Consider the following 23,492-nt stretch of genomic DNA (forward strand, 5'->3'; position numbering starts at 1 on the left):
TTATTGAAAACAAACTTGGCATGCTGAATCTTCCTTCAAAGTCCCTTGAGGTTTTCTGAGCCAGAGAGAAAGCAAATGTAAAGGGCTGGGTGCATCTGGGGTGAGGATTCTGTCTGCCATGTGCAAGTTCACAGCCCCAAACACAACGCTTAAGTCAAAAGCATTCAATATATAAAACACAAAAGCTGCCAGTGCTGGCTTTTCCACTCAAGAGTTATAATTTTAGGTAATAGTTCAGTCAATGTCTCTTCCAATGGTTTCATGAGATCAAATAATAATGATTTCTCTCATTTTTCAGGACCTAATACTGTACCTAGAAAATGATAAATGTTTGGTGGATGTTGAAAGACAAAGGTAAGAAGAAAGGGGGAGAAAATAGATAGGGATGGGGATAATAGTCCTAGAGAGTACAATAATCTACAGATTTTAATCCTCCAAGCTTTCCCTGCCTCCTATTTGCCTAAAGGCTTCCTAATCTAGCTCCTTCTCCGAAGCTATAGAGACACTGAGAACAAGGGGGAGTCCTCAGCTAACTGCCAGATGCCCGGGTGTGAGAGGAAATGAGGCCGAAAGCCCAAGAGGTCAAGGGTAGGAAAGAGGACTTAAGAGGATTGGGAGACCCAAAAACTGAGCCAAACCATAGTCCCTCCCATATTCCCTGCCCCACCCCATCCAGCCAAACCATTTGCTGTAGCCTCTGGGGTATGGGAGGACACTTGGCAAGACCACAAAGCCCATTTCTAGCAGAAACCTCCATCTGCAGCTGGAGGGAGCCCAGTGCCCAGGCCCCTCCTCACCAGGCCCAGCAAAAAGGCTGTAGTCATCCTCACGGTGGTCCCTGAGGGCAGCTCCAGGGCCCCTGCACCACCGTGGACAGGAAGGCTCTCCCTTCAGCTCACTCATGTGTATATCATACAAGGCTCTCTCCCTCTCCCATGACATTCAAAAAGGGTGAGGGTCACCAAGGGAGATGGAGCTGAGCTCTGGACTCTAACTCCAGTTCTTATCAAGGATGGGGAAAGCCCCCTCTTTCTCTCCATCCTCAAATTCAACTGTGGAAATCCCTTGCTTAGTTCCTTCGCTTCTCTAGCTTGACATGCTCACCTGCTTCCATATCTCCCCAAGCTGGCTGCTGCTTATAAACACACCCGAGAGAGAAGTGGCTGGAAGTAGGAAGAGCAGGCAAGAAAAAACTAATGGGAAGGACCCACAGTGTATAGAAAGTCAAGGATCACAGGTCCTTGAGAACAGGGAACTTTTTGCAGTGGTCAAAAGGAGAGACAGAAGGCAGAGATCCTGGACACAATCCCAAAATAGTTTCCAGACATCCTCAGCCAGTCAAGGGCTCCCATGGGGCAGAGTGTGGGAGCCGTGTGGGAGCCTTGAAAGCAGGGCGGCCCGGTGTTCTCGGCACTGGACACTCACTCCTCTCCAGGCTGCCAACGAGGAGGTGGCAGCAACAGTGTCTGCTATAGCATGTTCCTTGAGATATCATGGGTAGACATGTAATGCACCAAACAATAAAACGTCAACTTGCATTTACCAAGCTCAACTCTGTGCCTATGCTAGGCACTATGTGGACTCATACACACATCATAGGTATTCTTGAAACCCTGGCAGGACTTAGCACACAGTATACGTGTCTATTCCCACTAGCTACTAGATACCATTCTCCCATGGAGCTTCCTCAACCAGCACCCATCTCATAGGAACATAGCTGGTGACACCCCCTTTGTCCTGTGTCCCAGAGCCTTGGTCTGATCTCACACCAGACCAAGATGAGCTCACCCATCAGACATATCCATCTTACACCACGACCTGAAAATGGGAGCGCCTCTGGCAAAACTGCCTCACCCTGGGTATATGGGACACTGCAGCCAACTAGCCACCCAAGGAAACTCTATGTGTGAAGGTGGCACCAGGGACAGAAGACTCAGACCTCAGTGTTTGTTGGCAGTGCCTGAGCTGCATATGATTCTCAGACAACTGAACAATANGTGGGAGCCTTGAAAGCAGGGCGGCCCGGTGTTCTCGGCACTGGACACTCACACCTCTCCAGGCAGCCAACGAGGAGGTGGCAGCAACAGTGTCTGCTATAGCATGTTCCTTGAGATATCATGGGTAGACATGTAATGCACCAAACAATAAAACGTCAACTTGCATTTACCAAGCTCAACTCTGTGCCTATGCTAGGCACTATGTGGACTCATACACACATCATAGGTATTCTTGAAACCCTGGCAGGACTTAGCACACAGTATACGTGTCTATTCCCACTAGCTACTAGATACCATTCTCCCATGGAGCTTCCTCAACCAGCACCCATCTCATAGGAACATAGCTGGTGACACCCCTTTGTCCTGTGTCCCAGAGCCTTGGTCTGATCTCACACCAGACCAAGATGAGCTCACCCATCAGACATATCCATCTTACACCACGACCTGAAAATGGGAGCGCCTCTGGCAAAACTGCCTCACCCTGGGTATATGGGACACTGCAGCCAACTAGCCACCCAAGGAAACTCTATGTGTGAAGGTGGCACCAGGGACAGAAGACTCAGACCTCAGTGTTTGTTGGCAGTGCCTGAGCTGCATATGATTCTCAGACAACTGAACAATAAAAACAAGCATAGATACAACCTGAGAGTTTTAAAAACTCAGCTGGCTCAGGCCCTACTCTGAGAAGGGGGAAGGAGGAAGACTTGTTAGGAAGGCTTCCTTTGGATTTTCAAGTAGCCCTTGCCACACGTCCACAACACTAAGGGCTGGGGTATTAGGCTGGGAGCTTCCAGCAGGACTGCGGAAAACCAGCCTCCATCTGGGGCCAGCAGGCAGGGAGACACGGAGAACACGCTTGGAAAGAGCTGAAGAGAAGCGGGTCTGCCAGGGAGAGCCATCACTACAGCGGAAGGGGGTGCTTTCGGGAGTAAACAAACCTGCCAGCCCGTCCTTTCTCCCAGCAAAGCGGGAAGCTCTAGGCTGACAAGGCTGGAGATACAGAGGAGGGAGGGGCCTGCCCCCTCCCTGAGTCCATCTGTCCTCATCCCCTTGGCCTGCTTTCCCCAGGCTGGGAGACAGAGCAGGTCTACTCTATGATCTCTGTGCCCACACCCCTCCAACAGCACACGAGGTGATTACAACTCCTCCAGGCAGCAGCAGGAGGCAAGGGGAGGAAGCAGAGGCGGAACCTGGGGGTTCTGCTCCGGAGAAGAGTGTACAAAAGAGTGTGTAGTGAGAGCCAGCTTGAGGTGAGCTCAGCTCTCTCCTCCCCACCCACAGTATCACCCATATCAATTGCCCTCTGTCACCTCCGGACCTCCCACCACCTCATCCCAGGTGATCATCCACTACTCCCAGTCTCACCAAAGCACACCCACTAGACAGGGGAGCCGATGCCCCCTGGCTCTTCTCCTTCCCAGAAGCTGCTCTAGAAGCAAAATTCACACCTTTCCCCAAGCACTTCCTTGCCTCAAGTTCCTTGGGACAAAGCCAGAGAACTATCCAGGCCCTCCTGATACACCCTGCAGCTTTGCCCAGAAGCCCCTATCCCCCACGTGGAAAGCAGAGCCCCTCCCTACCAGGATCCCTATCCAGTCAGTGAGGTGGCAGGATGCCACTTCCAGCACCTCCATGGAGCTTCCCACAGCTTTCCCAGGGGGCGGGAAGAGAATTTCCAGGGAGGAAACTAAGGGCATCTGGGGACACTCACAGCTCACCCACCTGCTACCCAAGCAACCAAGATCCCCAGCTCCCTGAAGACTCCTGCGGCCGAGGGGGCAGGTGGGCTGAGGCAGGGGCAGGAACACGCTTCCTCTCCGCTAGGAAGAGTCCCATAAGCCCTGACCCTGCCCACCTCCCCCATGCTCCCTTCCAGCCTCTCTGCTCTTGGACTTGCGAGGCAGCCACACAGAGCCACCTCCCAATCTGTTTTCTCCGCCCCGGGCCAGCAGAGGATACTGCTGAGTAATCCCAAACTCACAGTGGCTCCTTAGCCCTGAAAAGGGGGACAAGCTCAAGGAAACCTACTGATCGGATCCATGCCAACCTGGGAGGAATATCTGTGATTTCCTAGTAATGGCTGATACTCCAATGGACTCTCCCCTCTCCCTGCCCCAAATACCCCAGGCTCCACCCCCGCCAGACAACCACAAGGAGAAGCTGCAGTGCCCCCCTTCCCTGCTTCCCCCCACGCACCTGGGAACACGTCCTCTTCCCCAGTCCCACTAGACACTAAGTCACACCATGAGTAAGCAGGCAGACGCCGCGCGATCTCAAGCCATGATTTGCATCAGCCCCCACCCTAACCCAAAATATCCTCACCCCCACCACCTCCTCTCCCCCTCGCAGCCATCTCGCATGGGACAGCAGCAATGACTAATAGACACCCTATCAGCTTCAGACTCAGGAGGCCGGCCCAATATTCCCCTCCTCCTACGGCCCCACCCCAGCCCCGCACACTTCCCCCCCCCCTCACTGGGATTTCTGCCCAGAATTGGGATGCAAACCCAACAGTTCTAGGGACATTCTCGAGAGATTTCCAGAGCAAGGGGTGGGGATGTGGGTTGCATGTCTTAAAAAAAAACACAAAACCCCAAGAACAACAAACCAAAAAAACAGTTCAACCAAACCCAAACCCAAACTGCACCCAAAACCATCCAGCTGAGAAAGGCAAAAAGAATGCGCAAACAAAACCCGCCACACAGGCCCTGATGAACATTGGCCGCCTCCACACCCCCGCCGCCCCTCCCCCTCAGCTGCTTGCTACACACACAGTGGAGATTAAGGGATTCACCCAAAGAGGAGCCCTTTATTTTATCCAACCGGTCCCAAAACCACTCACCGCACCACACACAGCGCACGCACACCACAGCACAGCAAGTACCTGACAGGCCGCCTCTTGTCCCGCACGGCCCGGCTGCCTTTCACCCCAGCTTTATTCCACCTGCAAAGAAAGCCCCAGAGGAACGTGTGAGCCAGGAGGTACCGGGAAGCCAGGCAAAGTCCTCCTGCTACAGCCCCCCAAGCCGCGGCTGAGGGGAAGGAGGCGAAAACGGAGGATGGCAGCCCGGGGAAGAAAGGCTATCGGGACCATCCCTTCCTGCCTGCCAGCGCCGCCCGGGTCACGGCAGACCGGGTGCGGCTCCTCCGCCTTCCCAGGTGTGTTTTTGTTTCATTTCTCCTCCCTGAGAAGCCCCCCCCCCAAGATGCCGAGAGGACGGCGACCCCCGGCCGCGTCCCGCCCGGCCAATCCCCGGCCCGCGCGCTCCCTCCCTCGCCGGCCTCCTCTGGTGCAATGCCGGGCCGGACGGGCCCTCCCATTATCCCGCGGAGGGAGCGCGCGGAGGGAGGCACTGCAGAGGAGGGCGGCCGGCCCAGCTGCCCGGCTGCGCTCCCCTCCCTGCCGCCGGGCTGGTGTGCGAGGGGCGGCGCGCTCGCTAGCCAATCCCCGCGGCCGGCCCTGCCCCCGCCCGGCGGACCTGCCCAGCCGGGAGGCGGGGGCGCCTCTGAGGGTGCTGCTGAGCCGCGCTGGCTGCTTCCCAGGCCCGCCGTGCCGCTCCCCAGCAGGCTGGGGCATCCCAGGGCACCCCCGGCCTCCTCCCGCGGGGACCCTGAAGGTAATACCCAGAAGGCATCCTCTGCGTCTCCAGGATCAAAGATGACAGACTGCGCCTCCGGGCGGAGCGGAGCAGACGCTGGGGGGATTCCCGCTTACCCACTATCTAACCCCAGCATCATCCTGGCAGAAGCTAGGACGGCACCGGGCCCTGTCACAAGGGCATGAGGTGCAATAGCCCTTCATCCTCAAAAAAGAAGAAAAAGTCCTGGCAGCACGAACCTTTACTCCATTCTGCAGATGAGGAGATAAAATAAGTGAAACAACTTACCCAAGGTGACGCAGCCAGGAAACAGTAGAGCCGGGACTCTGAGCCAGGTCTGTCAGCTCTGAAGACCATACTCTTAACAGCTATGCAGCTCTCTGCTCCTCCCTGCTCCAGCGCCCACCTCAGAAAACAGGCTCCTCAGAGCCCACACCTCCTGTGTCAACCCTGCCCTCCTCCACACACACAAACACCCACACCTCACTCTAGGATCACCCCCCAGACCCGCCAGAATGTACCCATCCAAGACAGCCTCCCCACCAACAACCCACAATGGGTTCTCCACTCTTGGAGGATCCCAAGGGTCCCCAGACCTCAGGGCTTCCCATCTCTGGAAAAGGCAGAGGAGGGGAGGTAGCCGAGACCCCAAGAGCTCTGGCCTTCCAGTTTCCAGACTCAGCCTTTGAAAGCTGCATCAGGAGACTGAAAAGAGGGCAGGATGAGAAAGAACAGAGAAGGGAGAGTTGGGCCCTGCAATCCACTCCTGGATTTACTTCCTGGGCCACCCGGGGCACATCATTCCCCACCCCAGTCCCTCCCTGTAGCTGAACACCCCAGAGCTTCTACCTCCCAGGAAATGACTTCTACACACTTCGGTACCCACAAACTCCAGGCTCCATCACTAGCTAGTTGTAACTTACCTCTCATAGACTCTTTGCTCATCTTATAAAACCAAACTAGAAATAGCAGCTACCTCATCCAGTTGTGAGGATTCACTGCAGGTGAATCAATTTCTGGAAGAGCTCACTGGGTGCTGCTTCTCATTCTCACAGATGAATAAGCTGAGGCCAGGGAGAAGTGACTCACAGGATGAGATAGGATGTTTGAGATCCCCTGACCCAGTGATTCGCTCTCCTACCCACTACACCACAGATGTCTAATTGCTGTCCCCTCCCCAGGGGCCCAAAGCGGGTACTCAGAACAGGATGGGCTGCCTGTGGAGAGACAGGAAAGCTGGCCTCCAGTGAGGAGACTCCAGGAGGCATCAGGGCCCAAATCTGCCTCCCCCTGTCAACAAAGGGCAGCCCTCCTGGGCTCCTCCCAGGGCAGGGAGGGAGGCAGGTGGCAAAGCAGGGCAAGGAACAGTGTCCTGAGCACGGGTCAGGTGGAACAATGGGTTTCTGTGCCCCTCAACTTTGACAATGACCAGGCCAAGTGGAGTCCCTCCTTTATCCTGGTCCCCAAAACTGCCCTCACACCTACCCCCCATACAGTCTGCTGCTGGATAGGAGAGACAAACACTGCTTGGACAGTAACAACTAGTAGGATTGCTGCAGCGGCTGCCACAGTTTATCAAGCCCCTGCTACATGCCAGGCCCTGTGCCAACCATGTTGTAGGATCATCCTCACTTCACTTACCCCACATACAACCTCATCTCTAACAGGGCAATGGAAGGACTTCGCGATGTTAACTTGCCTGTCAACACAGCTGGTGAGTGGTGGGCTGGAATTCAAATCTAGGTCCTTCTCTTTCCAATTCTCTAAGTTCTGTCCGCCTCTGCCAACCCCAGGGAGATACAAAGAAGACTGAGGTCACTTGAACCCAATCACTTTCCTTTAAACTATGGATCTAGTAATGTTTTCATGCCTCAGAGACTTCCCGGTGCTGCTCTTTCTGCCTGGATCCCTCTCCACCTCCCCCGACCTGGCAAGCTAATGTGGTACAAGACTTAAACATTGCCTCCCCCTGCCAGTTTCTCAGATCGCCAAGCTCCCATGAGCATCATCCGCTCCTCCCAGGTCCTGACAGAGCAGTGTACTGCTTCTTCCAGGGCACCAGTCACAATGAAGCATAGTTATTTATTTACACGGCAGTCCTCCCACGTGGGCGGGGGCCCTGTCTTCCCTACTTTCCTAGGCTCTGCACAGAGCTGGAATGTGCTGAGCCAAGTTTCTACACAAGGAGGGTGGAGAGGCAGGGGGCTGGGCACTGAGATGTGGAGTCCCCTCTCCTGGTCAGTCTTCTCCCTGAGGTCCTCAAGGTCCTGAGGGACACCTGCTGTCCTGGGAGGGCAGGACCTGCCAGAACTGAACTGTGATCTCCTCCCAGACTTGCTCAACCAGCACCTATCTTCCTCAGCAGCCTGAAGGAGCCACAGAGCCCAGTTCCCACCCCAACTCCTGGCTCCACTCACTTCCCTGTGTAATTCAGTCCTACCCCAAACACAGGTCCCCACCCTGCCCTCCAGCAGCCCTCGGCTACACCAGAGAAGCAGCCCAGAAGAGGAGCCCATAGTCCCCCAGGCAGTCCACCTGCTCCCAACCCCATCTCACCCTGGCCTCATTCCCTCTTCTGAGGCTCGTGGAATGCCTGGGCTCAAGGGAGTCACAGAGGTGCATGCCAGGGCTACTCTGCCTCCAGCCGGTATGTTCTCCACTTCCCTCTTGATCCTCCTCCCATCTCTATCTGCCCCCTTTTCTAAATTTTGCACTTTACAGTGACCACTCACAGGTACTTAGAACCCCTCTGCATGGGGGCCAAGGGTCCCTCCCCTCCACACCTTCTGTCACAACCCCCAGACCCTGCTGTGCTCCCAGCAGGAGGAATGGAGCCACAGCCCTCCCCACTGGAGAGGTGAATGGATTTACTCGCTTCCAGGACACGCAAAATGGATACCCACAGGCTGGATTCCACACAGATATTCAAAGACCAAGAAACACAGACATGACCAGACACATTCTTGGGGGGATTTACAAGAAATCAACCAAGCACCAATCCCATGTCAGGCCCCATACCTACAGCATGATATACTGTACATCTTACTTAACTCTCTAAACAAACCAATGAGACAGGAAATATTTGTGCCCATTTTACAGATGAAGAATTGGGATACAGAGAGGCTAAGTACCTTGCCCAAGGTCACACAGCCAGAAAATGAATGCACAGGGTTCTTGCCACCCCTTCACTTGCAGCAGCACAGCCAAGGCTGCTCTGTGTTGCTCTATGATTTTCATATCCACCTACCTCTTCTAGAGCTGGTAGAGGGTAGAGAGAGACAGGCTTCTCATCCTCTCTCACCATGGCTGTGTCCTGAATGAGGTCACTCTTCACAGGGCTTTACTTCAAAGCTCAGTTTAAGCCCTGCTTCCTCCAGGAAGCCTTCTCTGATTACACCAGTCTTCTGCCAACCAACAGCACTTCTAACATTTCTTATCTCACCCCTGGTACTGTTATTTGTCTCTCTGTGTGTCCTGCATCCCCAACCAGAATGACTGGAGCTGTGCCTCTCCAAAGCCCCTGCAGGGCTATGCCTACGTTCCACACACTGAAGGCACTTGGAATTGACTATGAGGGAAGTCTGTGACCTCCTTTTCTCTCCATCACACAAAGGATCCTGCCAAAAAAAACCCAACACCCCCTCCACCTTCAGAGCCTATGTTTGAAGTCCCCGGTGTCCACGCATCAATTTCCACCCAAGTAATTGCCGCCCATCACACACACATCATCCCCTATATTTGAAACTCTTTGCGGTTGTCATGGGAACTGCCTTTGCCTTCATTCACTGATCAGGCCTCACAATTAGCTTTGGCAGCGGAAGTCTGTGTCAACGACAATCACAGGGAGGAGGAGGCTGAGGAGGAGGAGGAGCAGCAGCAACAGAAGAAAAGATGCTCCTCTCCTTGGAGATGCAGCAGAACCAGACTGAACCAAGGCACCCAGCAACACTCAAGGGAAACAAGTCGGAGCCAGCCAACAATTCCATCTTCGTGCTTCCTACCAGCAAACAGCATGCATCCAGGGCCTCCCAGACTGACAGGTAGCAGGTGACACTCTGCCTACACCCTACATGCCCTTCAAGATGCTTGTGAAAAGGTCTTATAGTCTGTGAACCTCGTCAGGGTCTCCTCGCCCCAAATTCAACAGCCTTGAACCACCAAATGTTCTAGGACCTAAGCAGATAACAAGCGACTGTATGATGCTGTTGAGAAGGTGGGGCATGAATGCTGAGATAGAAACCTGGGTATAGCCCTAGCAGAAGACTTTCAAGAGGAATTAACACAAAGCATCTAACCTTTCATCTCTAGGATCCTCAGGCGGTACCCAGCAATCTGTCCTCATCCTTCCACACCCTGCCGCCAGCATCAGGTAGCATCTCTACACACTGCAAGATCAGGGAGGTGCTTCCCCCTCCTGGAAGACCTTCTCCTCCTCATCCTTCACATGTCACTATACTCTCAAGACATGTCCCTTCCCTTCCTGGCTGGGCTCTATGGGCCCAAAGGTGACTAAGGCCAGTCTCTGCCCTCAAGGCATCCCTCCCTTTTAGCCCTATCAGAATGTACTGTAATTATTTGTTTTCATGCTTGTCTCCCTCCCCAGACGGCAAGATCATTAAGGACAGAGTTAATGTGCCTCCCTTTACTTACTGCTCAGACTCAGTGCAGCACCCAGCAAACAGCTAGTCCCAGCCAAGGTTTGCTGAATGGGGCCAGGAGGGCCACCTGCCTGTCTGTAGGTCAAAGCAGATGATGTCCTGCCTCGGGAAACTGAAGCAGCACCAGAGAGAGGGGCTGGCCACCTCCAGTACAAGGGACCTTGTAGATCCTGGGACCCAGGATACACCAGGAAGGTGTCTCTCTCTCCTTGTCCTCCTGGCACCAGCTCTTCTCCCACTGGCCCTCACAACCCCCTCTCCCCTCACTGCACCTCACCCCATCCTGCAGCATGAACACAGTACAGGCGGGACCCTGCCCTCACAGTAAGAATCTGCCGTCCCTCTCTCTTCTAGAGCTCCAGGATCATTCCCAGCATCATTAAGGGAACTGGGGCACACAGAGCTTACCTTAAAGGGCAGATCAATCAATAAAAAACAGGACAGGAGAGAGCCACCCATGTTCTCCCCACAAGAAAAACTCAGCAGTGGAGCAGACTCTAGTCTAATACTTTGTTACTTCTTTTTGACCCAGCATCTCCGTACTCCTTTCCTGAGACTTCCCCGAACCAGCAGTAATTAGGAGGGGCAGGAGGCATGGGGGACCCACAGTCTGGCCAATACCACCAAATAATTCCATCCAATGCAACTCCCCATCCATTCTGAGAATCTAGAATTCCTGCTCTAGCAGCAGTGAGAGGTGCCTTATTTTGTCCACTAACACCCTAGTTAGGTACGGTAGAGGTAGGACACAACAGAGCTAGAATTCATACAAGTCACAGCCAGCAGTGCAGGAACCGCCATCAACAGTGCCCCAGCTGCATACTTGTGCTACCTGAAGCAAGCAGGCAACAAACCCCCATACCTGTGGCCACCCGAAGGCCAGCCAGTGATCTTTTTTATTTTTTATTTTTTTGAGACGGAGTCTCGCTCTGTCGCCGGGGCTGGAGTGCAGTGGCCGGATCTCAGCTCCCTGCAAGCTCCGCCTCCCGGGTTTACGCCATTCTCCTGCCTCAGCCTCCCGAGTAGCTGGGACTGCAGGCGCCCGCCTCCTCGCCTGGCTAGTTTTTTTTTTTTTTTNCGAACCAGCAGTAATTAGGAGGGGCAGGAGGCATGGGGGACCCACAGTCTGGCCAATACCACCAAATAATTCCATCCAATGCAACTCCCCATCCATTCTGAGAATCTAGAATTCCTGCTCTAGCAGCAGTGAGAGGTGCCTTATTTTGTCCACTAACACCCTAGTTAGGTACGGTAGAGGTAGGACACAACAGAGCTAGAATTCATACAAGTCACAGCCAGCAGTGCAGGAACCGCCATCAACAGTGCCCCAGCTGCATACTTGTGCTACCTGAAGCAAGCAGGCAACAAACCCCCATACCCGGGGCCCCCCGAAGGCCAGGCCGGGATCTTTTTTTTTTTTTTGAGACGGAGTCTCACTCTGTCGCCGGGGCTGGAGTGCAGTGGCCGGATCTCAGCTCACTGCAAGCTCCGCCTCCCGGGTTCACGCCATTCTCCTGCCTCAGCCTCCCGAGTAGCTGGGACTGCAGGCGCCCGCCACCTCGCCTGGCTAGTTTTTTTTTTTTTTTGTATTTTTTAGTAGAGACGGGGTTTCACCGTGTTAGCCAGGATGGTCTCGATCTCCTGACCTCGTGATCCGCCCGTCTCGGCCTCCCAAAGTGCTGGGATTACAGGCTTGAGCCACCGCGCCCGGCCGGCCAGTGATCTTACAATGGGCTGCCAGCCTTCTTTTTGACCCTTCCCTCAGTAGTTAACAAAAACTTAGGTTATCCAGCCAGTCATGGTGGCTCACGCCTGTAATCCCAGCACTTTGGGAGGCCGAGGCAGGCAGATCACCTGAGGTCCAGGAGTTCAAGATCAGCCTGGCCAACATGGCGAAACCCTGTCTCTACTAAAAATACAAAAATTAGTCAGGTGTGGTGGTGCCTGCCTGTAATCCCAGCTACTTGGGAGGCTAAGGCACAAGAATCGCTCAAATCCAGGATTGGAGGTAGCAGTGAGCCAAGGTCATGCCACTGTACTCCAGCCTGGGGGACAGAGCGAGACTCTTGTCTCAAAATGAAAAAAAAAAAATAATCTTAGGTTATCAGATTTCCTATGCAAATGACAGGAGACAAGGCCACCAAGGGATGTGTCCACCCTGGGTGTGGCAACTGTGCAGTGCCTATGCCCTGCACAGACAAAGGCAGACGCCCACAGCAACTCTAAAGTGCTCCCCCAGAAACAGCCAGCCAGGCTGTAGCAGGGCTCAAAAGGAAGACAAAGGGGTCTCTTTCCTTTCCAATACCTCCTCTCTTCCTGAGCATCGTCCCCTCATTCCAAAAAGGAGCTGTAAAGAAGTGAAGGGGAATGGAGTGGAAAATTAGTGACAACTCCTGAGACCCTGGACCTGGTCTTCTGGCCCACCCAGTCACCACATTGTCCTTTCCAGAACAAGAAAACCCATGACAGAGAGGAAAACTCTGGCAGGACCCAGGAGATAAGTTTGGAGCTGGAAGTCAACATGAACACAGCTCAGTGGGGCTGCTGACCAAGACTGTAGGTGGGGAGGAGTCATTTTCCCCACTAGGGATCCAGACAGCCTCTGGGTGGTGCACGCCACCTCACTCCTGTCCCTGTGCTCTCCCATAGCAGACAAGTAAAGCATGGCCGTGCCTTCAAGGAGAAGCAGTAGACTGTGCGGTGGGTTAGAACCCAGGAAAGTACTGTCCAGAGACCTCACCACTTACTTCGGGGTGGAGGCTGGGATCCCAAACCCTGAGAGCTGCCAATTCAGAAGCTATTTTCCCAACCTAAAAAGAACCCTTGGTGAGGGTTCAGGGACCACATAGGGTCACTCTAAGGCTGGCTCCCAGCACTGTCCTATAGAACCTCCTGTGATGACAGAAATGCTATCTGCACTGTCTAATACATAAGCCACAAGCCACTAGCCACATGTGGCTGACAAGCATTTGAAAGTCGACTAGTATGACTGAGTCACTGAATATAATCTTAACTAATTTAAATTTAAATTTAAATAGTTATCTGCGGCCGATGGCAACTATATTAGACGGCTCAGGTAGAGCATGCTTCTTAAATCTGGGGAGGTCCTGAATACCCTTGACAATCTGCTAAAAACCATGGACCCTCTCCCCTGAGAAAACACACCCCTGCACATTCACATAACATGTGGCTGAAATTTTCAAAAAAGTTCACAGACCTTACCCCAACAGAGGTCTGAGATTAGGTCTAGGTCTAAGATTAAGTCTAAAAGTTGACCAAAATGCTGCAGTCTAAGATAGATGCCTCTCTTGCATGTAGTTGTCTAAAAAAACATGAAAATAGGCCAGGTGCAGTGGCTCACGCCTATAATCCCAGCCCTTTGGGCGGCCAAGGTGGGTGGATCACCTGAGGTCAGGAGTTCAAGATCAGATTGGCCAACATGGTGAAACCCTGTCTCTATTAAAAATACAAAAATTAGCCAGACATGGTGGTGTACACCTGCAGTCCCAGCTACTTGAGAGGCTGAGGCAGGAGAATCACTTGAACCATGAGGCGGAGGTTGCAGTGAGCTGAGATCATGCCACTGTACTCCAGCCTGGGTAACAAAGCAAGACTCTGTCAAAACAAACAGACAAAAAACAAAAACAAAAACAAAACATGAAAATAGACCTGATAGGCCAGGCGCAGTGGCTCATGCCTATAATCCCAGTGGCTTTGGGAGGCCAAGGCGAGTGGATCACCTGAGGTCAGGAGTTTGAGACCAGCCTGGCCAACATGGGGAAACCCCGTCTCCACTAAAAATACAAAATAAGCCAGGCATGGTGATGCGTGCCTGTAATCCCAGCTACCCAGGAGACTGAGGCAGGAGAACTGCTCGAACCTGGGAGGCGGAGGTTGCAGTGAGCCGAGATCGCACCACTGCACTCCAGCCTGGGAGACAGAGGGAGACTCCGTATCAAAAACAAAACAAAACAAAACAAAAAATAGACCTGATAATATACTTCACATAATCTTAGCAAGAGACCGCCAAATGTGAATCTTCCTCCCCACTTCCCCACAACCCAGAGGGCATCCTCATAACTTCCCTGCTAGGCAGCACCCAGACTCGTGCAGGCACTGGTCACACAGGACCTCTCAGGGCTAGTTCCTCAGTGCTGGAATAGCCATAAATGCTACACAATTCTTTCTTCTAACGTGGGTTCAGTCTGTCTAATGACTTTCACCCACTAATAAAACTCCTGCATACTCCTTCCAGTGAGGGAACTGACCTCCTCTTCATATAGGCTTTGCCTGAGCCTGTGTTCCTCTACTCATCAGCAGCTGAACAGCCCTGTTTCCTTCAGCTGTCCTGCACGTGACCACTCTGACAGATTTCAAGACAGACTGTCAACATTCCTTTTTAGAGTTTCAGTTCTTTCTACTTGCTAGGAAGCCAGAGTTCGTACATTTCTTTTTTGAAACAAGTACAGGCCTTTGCATTTGCCCTGATTAAATCCCATTGAGTCTTACTGGGGCTCACTGTACTTGACTGCCCCAACCTCCTTAGCCCCTTGTTCTATCATTCAACGTAATAACTGCATCATCACTGCCACCCACCCACCCACCACACCCACAGATCTGACTTGCCTACTACCTCATCTTGTGAAAAGGGCACACATCCATTCTGTTCCATAAGCTTCCAGGTCCTTCCATGAGACCTAAGATTCTATGGACACACCCCCTCCTCTACACAACCACCACTATCTGCTACTGTGTCATGGAGCTCCAACCTCCTGAATCAGGCTGCTGAGCCGCAAACATCTTCTGAGAGCCCTTTCCTGACTATTGTCAGAACAAATACACGAGTTCTCTGATAACTTTGTAGATTAGTTTTATTGATAGGTTTTACTGATAACTCACTAAACTAGAAGGAAACAAATACCAGAAGAACAAGCAGAAACATGCAGTAAATCTCAAGAGGTACTTGTCTCCCCAGTTTAGAGGGTCAGGAAATGGGTTGGGTCATGCTCTTTACCCTTGCTGGCACTTCGAATTCTTTGCCTGTTCATCACAGCTTATTTATCACCACACCCGCTCCCTGCCCCACTTGCTCCATGTCCCATGCCCTTCTGGTCATAGAAATGCTGTAGACAGCTCCTCAAACTTTCAAGGACATACAAATCACCTGGGGATCCGGTTAAAGTGCAGATTTCAATACAGCAGGTCTGGGGTAGGGCTGGACATTCTGCAGTTCTATCAAACTTGCAGGTGATGCCAATGCTGTTGGTCCACCGAGTAGCAAGGTGGAAGTGAGGCTGTGGACCATGCAGGTGTCCCAGGACTCAGTGAGTAATTTGCCATAGAAGAGTCCAGGTAGGTGCCCATCACCTCACAGTCTCTCATCTGCATCAGAGGGTTTCCATGCTAACTACACATTAGGTACACATGGGAGCCCCAGACCAGTTTGGTCCACCCTGGAGCAATTAAATCAGAATCCCTTGGGAGTGGGGTCTGGGCACCATGTTTTGTTACATTTCCCAGGTGATCCCAATGTGGAACCCCTGATCTACATGGTCAACAGACTGAATAGGGCAGTCATATCAGTGACCTCCCTCTAAGATGACTTTAAGTCAAAAATTGGACTTCTCATCTGTCCAACCTGGCAGGAGATGCCATCATTTATTTATAGAAATCTAGATCTGTTCATTTGCCTCAGCTGCTTTGAAAAGAACCACAGGCACTCTCAAAGTTTATCACTTGCCTTTCTGAAGTTTCACAAAACACCTTTTAAACAATCTGTTCTAGAACTGTCAAAAACTGACATTAAGCTTATATATTTACAATTTTCAAAATCTCTTTGAGAAATTGAACTTTTCGCCTATCTCTGGCCTTTTGGCCCTCTTTCAATCATCACAATTCCATAAAAATTGTAATTCACCAGGAGTTCAAGACCAGCCTGGGCAAAACAGCGAGACCCTGTCTCTATTTAAAAAAACAACAAGGGCCGGGCGCAATGGCTCACGCCTGTAATCCCAGCCTTTGGGAGGCCAAGGTGGGCAGATCACCTGAGGTCAGGAGTTCAACGCCAGCCTGGCCAACATGGTGAAACCCTATCTCTACTAAAAATACAAAAATTAGCCAGGTGTGATGGCACATGCCTGTAATCCCAGCTACTGAGGAGGCTGAGGCAGGAGAATCCCTTGAACTGGGAAGGCGGAGGTTGCAGTGAGCCAAGATCACGCCATGGCAGTCCAGCCTGGGTAACAGAGCGAGACTCTGTCTTAAAAAAAAAAAGAGCCGAGCGCGGTGGCTCAAGCCTGTAATCCCAGCACTTTGGGAGGCCGAGACGGCCGGATCACGAGGTCAGGAGATCGAGACCATCCTGGCTAACACAGTGAAACCCCGTCTCTACTAAAAAATACAAAAAAACTAGCTGGGCGAGGTGGCGGGCGCCTGTAGTCCCAGCTACTCGGGAAGCTGAGGCAGGAGAATGGCCTAAACCCGGGAGGCGGAGCTTGCAGTGAGCTGAGATCCAGCCACGGCACTCCAGCCTGGGCGACAGAGCAAGACTCCATCTCAAAAAAAAAAGAAAGAAAAAAGATTGTGATTCTGCGAGCACATCTGCAGGTGTTCAGTAAGAAGCGAATGACTCAGACTCAGGTAAGGTAACTGGCTGGCTCTGTTTTCCCCAGGTTATATCTTCCGACACCACAGGGACCCAGTGTCTGTCCACTCTCTCCATCCCTAGAAAGTTGTAAGCCTACCTCTTCCTTCTCACTCTTGTTAGAACCTTACACAAAACATTATTATCAGCATTTTCCAACAGGCTTAGCACATTCTGGCCACTGGACTCCCTAATGCTCCTCTAAGGGCTTAGACCACACTCCTGACTCTGCTTCAGTGCCATGTCTCCACTTTCCACATAATGCTTGGCCTTTTACCCCCTCACTCACTAGAGAATAGCCCATACAGCCACACAGATGGCTCAGTCCTTCCCTAGTCCCACCAACACCTTTCTCCTGAAGCTATCATTCATGACTGTTCTATCAGCGTTTCCCTTTTTTTTTTTTGACACAGAGTTTCACTCTTGTTGCCCAGGCTGGAGTGCAATGACGCAATTTCAGCTCACTGCAACCTCCGCCTCCCGGGTTCAAGGTATTCTCCTGCCTCAGCTTCCCGAGGAGCTGGGATTACAGGCACCCACCACCACGCCTGGCTAATTTTGTATTTTTAATAGAGACGGGGTTTCTCCATGTTGGTCAGGCTGGTCTCAAATTCCTGACCTCAGGTGATCCGCCTGCCTTGGCCTCCCAAAGTGCTGGGATTACAAGCATGAGCCACCATGCCCAGCCAGAGTTTGCTTTTTAACAAGCAATTCTATCCCTCTAACTAGTTTTATTTTAGAATCTGTGGCCCATGGGGTTAAAAACTGCTTGCATTTTAAAGACGATATTCTAAAGACTATGGTAAATACTCCTCCCTGCCCAACCTCTCAAGCTTGATAAATGCTCAGATTGGGTCCCTTTCTCTAAAGATTCTCATCACTTCCACTTCTCTAGTCAATTCTCCCTTTGATGCCAAGACTAGCCTGAATGCATTCCTCTCCACAGCCTCCATCTTCAGGATGGGCAAGGATTAACCAGGTGTTCTGATACTGTTGAAAGATTCCCAATTCCAAGGTATCTTGACTCAGATCTGGCAGAGATCTGTTTCAAGCTGTAAATCCACTTGGCTGAGGGCTAGAAAGTATTCTCATAACCTATATCTTTCCATTTCTCTCGTTTTCACCCATAATATCCTCAATCATGCTTTCAAACTTATGCATACATTTTTCCATGCATTTTTTTAAGGGTCATTCTCCTGCTCTAACAGTTATTTACTTCCCTCACCCATGGGCAATTTTTCAGTCAGGCCCAGGACCATAGTGACTCCTTGATGTCTAGCCTCCTCCCCTAGCACAGAGGTTGGCAAACTCCTCCCTCCCTCTGCCTGGCTCCGCAATTCTGCCCCACGGTTCTTCTATGAGCAAGTGAGGGGAATGCCTTGAGATAAACGCTTAATTTGTACTGCATCTGGAGTCGTATGCAGGCTGGAGTGCAGTGGCTCGAATATGGCCCACTGTGGGCTCAGGCAATTCTCCCACCTCAGTCTTTCCAGGAGCTAGGACTACAGGCACATGCCACCATGCCTGGCTAATTTTTTTTTTTTAAAGCAATGGGGTCTTGCTACATTGCCCAGGCTGGTCTTAAGTGATCCTCCTGCCTCAGCCTCCCAAAGCTCTGGGATTACAGGAGTAAGCCACCACACCTAGCCCTTGTATTGCATCTTTACAGCTCGAAGACTAATGCACAGTTGTTTATGCATAAAGATTCATCCTTTTCCAGATGTTTAGGAATGTTTTGTCATCATGCATTGATTACCTACTATGTGCCAGACATTATGCATATTTTATCTCATTTAATCCTCATGACAACCCTACAAAGAAGGGTTACTCCCATCTTACAATTGAGAAAATGGACACAGAAGGGATGGAGCACTGGTTGCCCAAGAGAGGAAGGGCGCAGCACTTACTCTGGGTTCTAAGCCCTACCTACTGTGCTTCCATACTCACCAAACCCTACTTTTCTAATCAGTCATCTTCATTGTACTACCAAGCCACCACTCAGGTAAAAAGAATATGAAATCAAACAGCCTCCCTTTAAATTCTTCCTGGAACTAGGAAGGAAGACCACAGCTACTACCAACCTGCCCCAACCTCACATTAGGACCTAGAGAAGTAGTCACCTCCTCCTAGGGCAGGAAGGCCCATCCCTGGGGGGAGCCTGTCTTTAGTCCTAAAATAGTGAACTTCTTTTCTGAGGGATTCCCCTGCACCCTTCCTCCCCAACCACAAAGCCCAGAGAAAAAGAGTGAGGAGCAGGGAAAGAAGATGGAAAACCCAAGATAATCTCCTCCTTACAGGATGATATAAAGTAACTGTAGGCAGACAGTTCAAAGGAAGCCCCAAGGGCAGCTAGAAGAGATGCAGACAGAAGGGAAGTAAGGAAGAGTTCCCAGAAGAGTACAGTGCTCTCACAGAAAGGAGGAAGGGCCACACAGCAGGAATGCAGGTAGATGGTCTGATGTCCGAGAGGCTCCTAGGATACTGCGTCCTACCCCACCTGAACAGTCACGGCCAAAACAACCTCCCCAATCCTGGAACATGTTCCCTCTGCCACATGGCTGTTAAGATCCAATGGTTATGGTCCCAGCAGTCCCCAGCATCTGCTAAATGCTGGGCTGGTCTTAGGGTCTCATCCACTCTGGCAGTCTCTCAGGCATGTCTCAGCTTTTCAATTATGACAGAGATATGCCTGTTAAATGCAGTATACCCTAGACAGTGACTCTCTGGCATTCAGCTTTCATGGACCAAAAAAAAAAAAAAAAGGTCTACTTTCTATCACACCTTCATAAAGCACATTTTAAGAAAGCATATTTTAAACATCGAGAAGTAGAAAAGAACCTATCATTAGAAAAAAAGTACTGCTCTTTAAGTCACAGAAAGTTAGCTTTATTAAAAAACTCATTCCACTGTCCCCTTTTGTTTCTCTAGAAACACAGGACTCTACTGATCCATAGATCAGCATGTAGACCCTCTCTCCTCGGACACCCAAGGCCGTCCAGCCTCACCTTACCTGACCCTGGGGCTTAGAGAGGCAGTTGGCCATGGCAAAGGCAACAGGGATGCAGGCATCTCTCAGCAGGGTTGTCTCTAAGCCTCAGCCACCCCAGATCCATCATATCTTAACCAAGACCACCCGGCAGCCTGGGCCGACAGCTTACACACAGGATGACAAGGCTCTGGCCTCACTCCCAGTCCCTTTCACTCAGGTATGTTCTGTTGTTGCCAAAAGCAGCACTTCAACTTAGTTCACAAGGGCCACTGCTTCCAAGAACATCTAGCCCAGGAAGCTCAGCATCCTCATCCCTCCGGTTTAATTATGGGAGGAACTGAGTAAGACAATGGGGGCTGGGGAAGAAAAGGAATGCTAGAAGCAAGGGCGCAAAGGAATCAAGCTTTACAAAGTAGGCTCAGCAGCTCCTCCCTACACCAAAGCACCAGCTCTTACATCCAGAAGTAAAGCCTCCCCCGCTTCATACTACCCTGCTTTCAGTAGCGACCCATGGGGCACTGGGCCAGCAGGACCATAACTACCCCCAACACCAGCAACAGAGAAGTCTCCCAGGCTGGGGCTGGGGGCTGCGTATGTGATCCAGATGTCTGCTTTAACCAGAGACAGGGGAAACAGGGCTCCGTGTCTGCAGTCCTTGGGTCAGGACATACAGCTTCCACAGGGCACGGACAAGACAAGGTGAGAAGGGGCAGAAATATCCAGCAACCCCACCTCCCTGTTCTCAACACTTGAATCTTTCTTCCTAGCCACGGGACCAGTCCCACCAGCTCGCTGTGCGGCTCTGCACTCAGCCGTCAGGGAAACCCTGAGCACGAGCCGCCAGCCCAACGAAGTCACAGGGACCCGAGTCCTCAGAAGCAAGCAGCTCCCAGCCTAGTTGGAAGGGACTTTGAAAGACATCAAGTACAACTCCTCCACTTCCCCCAAGGAAAAGACAGGCCCAGAGAAGGGGCCCGAGTTGTCTGGACCCTTGGACAAATGAGTGGCAGAGCCAGAGGGAGCTCGAAGACAGCGCAGGCCTCCATCTCTGTCCAGCACCAGTTCCACTGCCTGGAGCGACCTCAGCGGCTACACCGCTCCTCCTAAGCTGCTCAACTTCGCTCAGCCCTACTTCTGCCAACTCTCTGCTGTCTCGGCTGTCACCAACCTCAAGCCGGGGCAGTCCGCCACTAAAATGGGAGGGAAAGATGGCCAATGCAAGGTCACCATCTCTCCCTTTCCTTCTCACCCTGCCTGCTCTCATCCCAAATCTCCTTCCCTCCTCCACCTTACTACCCCCAAATAAAGGGAGTACACCTCTCTGGGGTTGATGGTGTTTCAAAAGCATGTCATCCATTCATGCAATTAGTATCTGAGTGCCTACTACCTGCCAAGGAACTGTGCTAGGTCCTGAGAACACAGAAATAAAGTTTTTGACTGCAAGAAGAACTAAGATAGGAGAACCCAAATCATCAGTTTGTCATTAGATTCCCAAACGGTTTCAACCGGCTCTCTGGCCATCTGAGAAAACGATGAAAGAAACATCCCACTCCATCAGGGCAGCATAAAACCACGCTGTCAATCCAAAACTTTGTCTCCAAATCCATCAGCCTCCATCCCTTATCTTACACTATCAAAGCCCAAGTCATCCAAGCATTAGCATGAGCTTGAAATACAACATTTGAGGCTTCAAGCAGCAAGACAAGAAACTTCTAGAGGTAAAGGTAGACATTACAGTCCCGCATCAAATGCAAACATCAGAGATTAGGGTGCCTGCTCAGATCCCCCTTCTACCCAGTTACTCTCACACAAATTGTCAGCCCTGCAAAGGAGCCCAAACATGTCAGTTACACTCCTACTTAAAGTTGGACCAAGAGGATCAGAAATGAGAGAATGGATTCAACTGGAGGAGCCTTGCTTGAACAAGACCCCCGTGATCACCGTGCCCTCAAGGAAGAGACAGGGTAGCCTAGCAAGGGCCAGCTTACCTCCTTGAGAAGCCCCACTTTTTTCTTCAGCACCTCACATTTTCGCAGTTTGCAGATCTGGTGCGTGCGGCGGTTGGTACAGCTAGTGCAAGCCCCACAGTTTTCCAGCCGCCGGCAGGGCTCACAAGTACCACACCGTTTGCGTTTCTTCCGGCCATCTCCACCCCCTCGGAGTTGGGACTCACTCCCAGCCATGGAGAGCTCAGGCCCCGGGAAGCCCCCTACCATCACCTGGCCCTGAGGGAAGTCATAAAGGCCTGGCAGGTCCGGCTGGACGGCCAGGGGCACCTGAAACTGGCTCATGATGCTGCCAGAGGTGGGGGCATAGGTGCTGGGGCAGAACCACAGTCCAGTTTCCCGCCACCTCCAAAAACCACCAACAGGTCCTTCTCGCCTAGAACAGCCAAGAATCACAAGGATGAAGGCAAGTGGCTTCAGTCTCGTGGATGGATGCCTCTTCTCAACCCCTCTTCACCTCCTCTGCAGCAGTCTGATCGGGCTCCGTAGGGGGCCACTCTCCCACCTCCTGGGGCCCGGGATCTGGGGAAGGACACCAGCAGCAGTCCCCAGAAAAGGGATCATCTTGGCCCGGTGGGTTCTTCACCCTCACCCACCCTGGACCCAGGCATGAGGTGAGCAGGTAGGGGTGTGGTGGGGGCAGAACTGAGTGAGCAGTTTCTCCTGGTATTTTTCCTCCAGGGTCTGGACGCTGGAGAAGGCAGTGCTGCCTGAAAAAGACAGAAAGGGGAAGCGCATCACTCGGGGCTCAGGGACAACTTTCACGTGTCACTTCTTCCTGCTTCTGGAAGGAGAAAATGGGGGAAGAGATGGGGCTTGCTCAAATGAGGTCCTGCCCAGAACCTCAGGCAGAACGCACCCAGCACCCACTCCCTGTCTGAGGGAGGTGGCCTCGGGGCTGAGGGCTGCTGGGGGCCCTGGACTACGAATTCAAGGGGGTGGTCAAGGTGAGATTTCCAAGAAAGTTGCCCTCCTCCATCCCCCACGGGCTGGTAAGAGTTTCACCAAAATTCCCCCACACACCCTGGCTGGAGGCCGCCGGGCCCTCCCTCAGGGAGCTGAGCTTTCAAAATAAAGTTTGCTGAGAGCCTCGCTCGGCGGGACTGCCCCGGCCGGCGCCCCCGGCACGGGAAGCGGCCCTGGAGGTGGGCGCGCCCGGGCAGCCCGCGCCGCGCGGCGCCCGCCCGCCCGAGCGCAGCCCGCCAGCCGAGTTGGGAGGGCGGCCGGCCCAAGGGGGCGCAGGGAGGGGGGCGCGCTCGAGCCGCGGGCCGGGCCGCGCCGCGCCGCCGCTCGGGCTCCTTTGTTCTGGGGCCTCCGCCACTCGGCTCTGGCGCTTCGCAGCCCCCGCCCCCGCCCTGCCACCCTCCCCGCCCGGCTCCCACCCGCACAGCGCCCGCAGCACCCCAGTCGGCCCCTGCACCGGAGAGCGCCCGCCCGCCGGCTCGGGCCGCCTCCCCTCCCCGGGCCGGGCCTAGCGCCTCCCGCCGCCTCCCCCACGCTTCCGGAGCCGGAAAGGCACCGACTGCACCGACCGCCCGCCGCCTCCCGGGGCGGAGCGCCAAGGGCAAAGTTTCCCGGCCCGCCGCCGCCGCCGCCACCA

At 52.7% G+C, this 23,492-nt stretch overlaps 1 protein-coding gene across 1 annotated transcript in view; it reads right to left on the reverse strand.

Moving 5' to 3' along the window:
• TET3 (tet methylcytosine dioxygenase 3) overlaps positions 1–22,193 on the reverse strand; it is a 121,443-nt gene extending 99,250 nt beyond the window's left edge. The window contains 1 exon segment of the mRNA XM_017861844.1: positions 21,875–22,193. Coding sequence (XP_017717333.1) covers positions 21,875–22,177 — 303 coding nt within the window. The 5' untranslated portion in view covers positions 22,178–22,193.
• Between the last annotated feature and the right edge of the window lie 1,299 nt (positions 22,194–23,492).

Source organism: Rhinopithecus bieti, unplaced genomic scaffold (genome assembly GCF_001698545.2).
Source record: "Rhinopithecus bieti isolate Rb0 unplaced genomic scaffold, ASM169854v2 scaffold_63021, whole genome shotgun sequence".
Classification (NCBI taxonomy): Eukaryota; Metazoa; Chordata; class Mammalia; order Primates; family Cercopithecidae; genus Rhinopithecus; species Rhinopithecus bieti.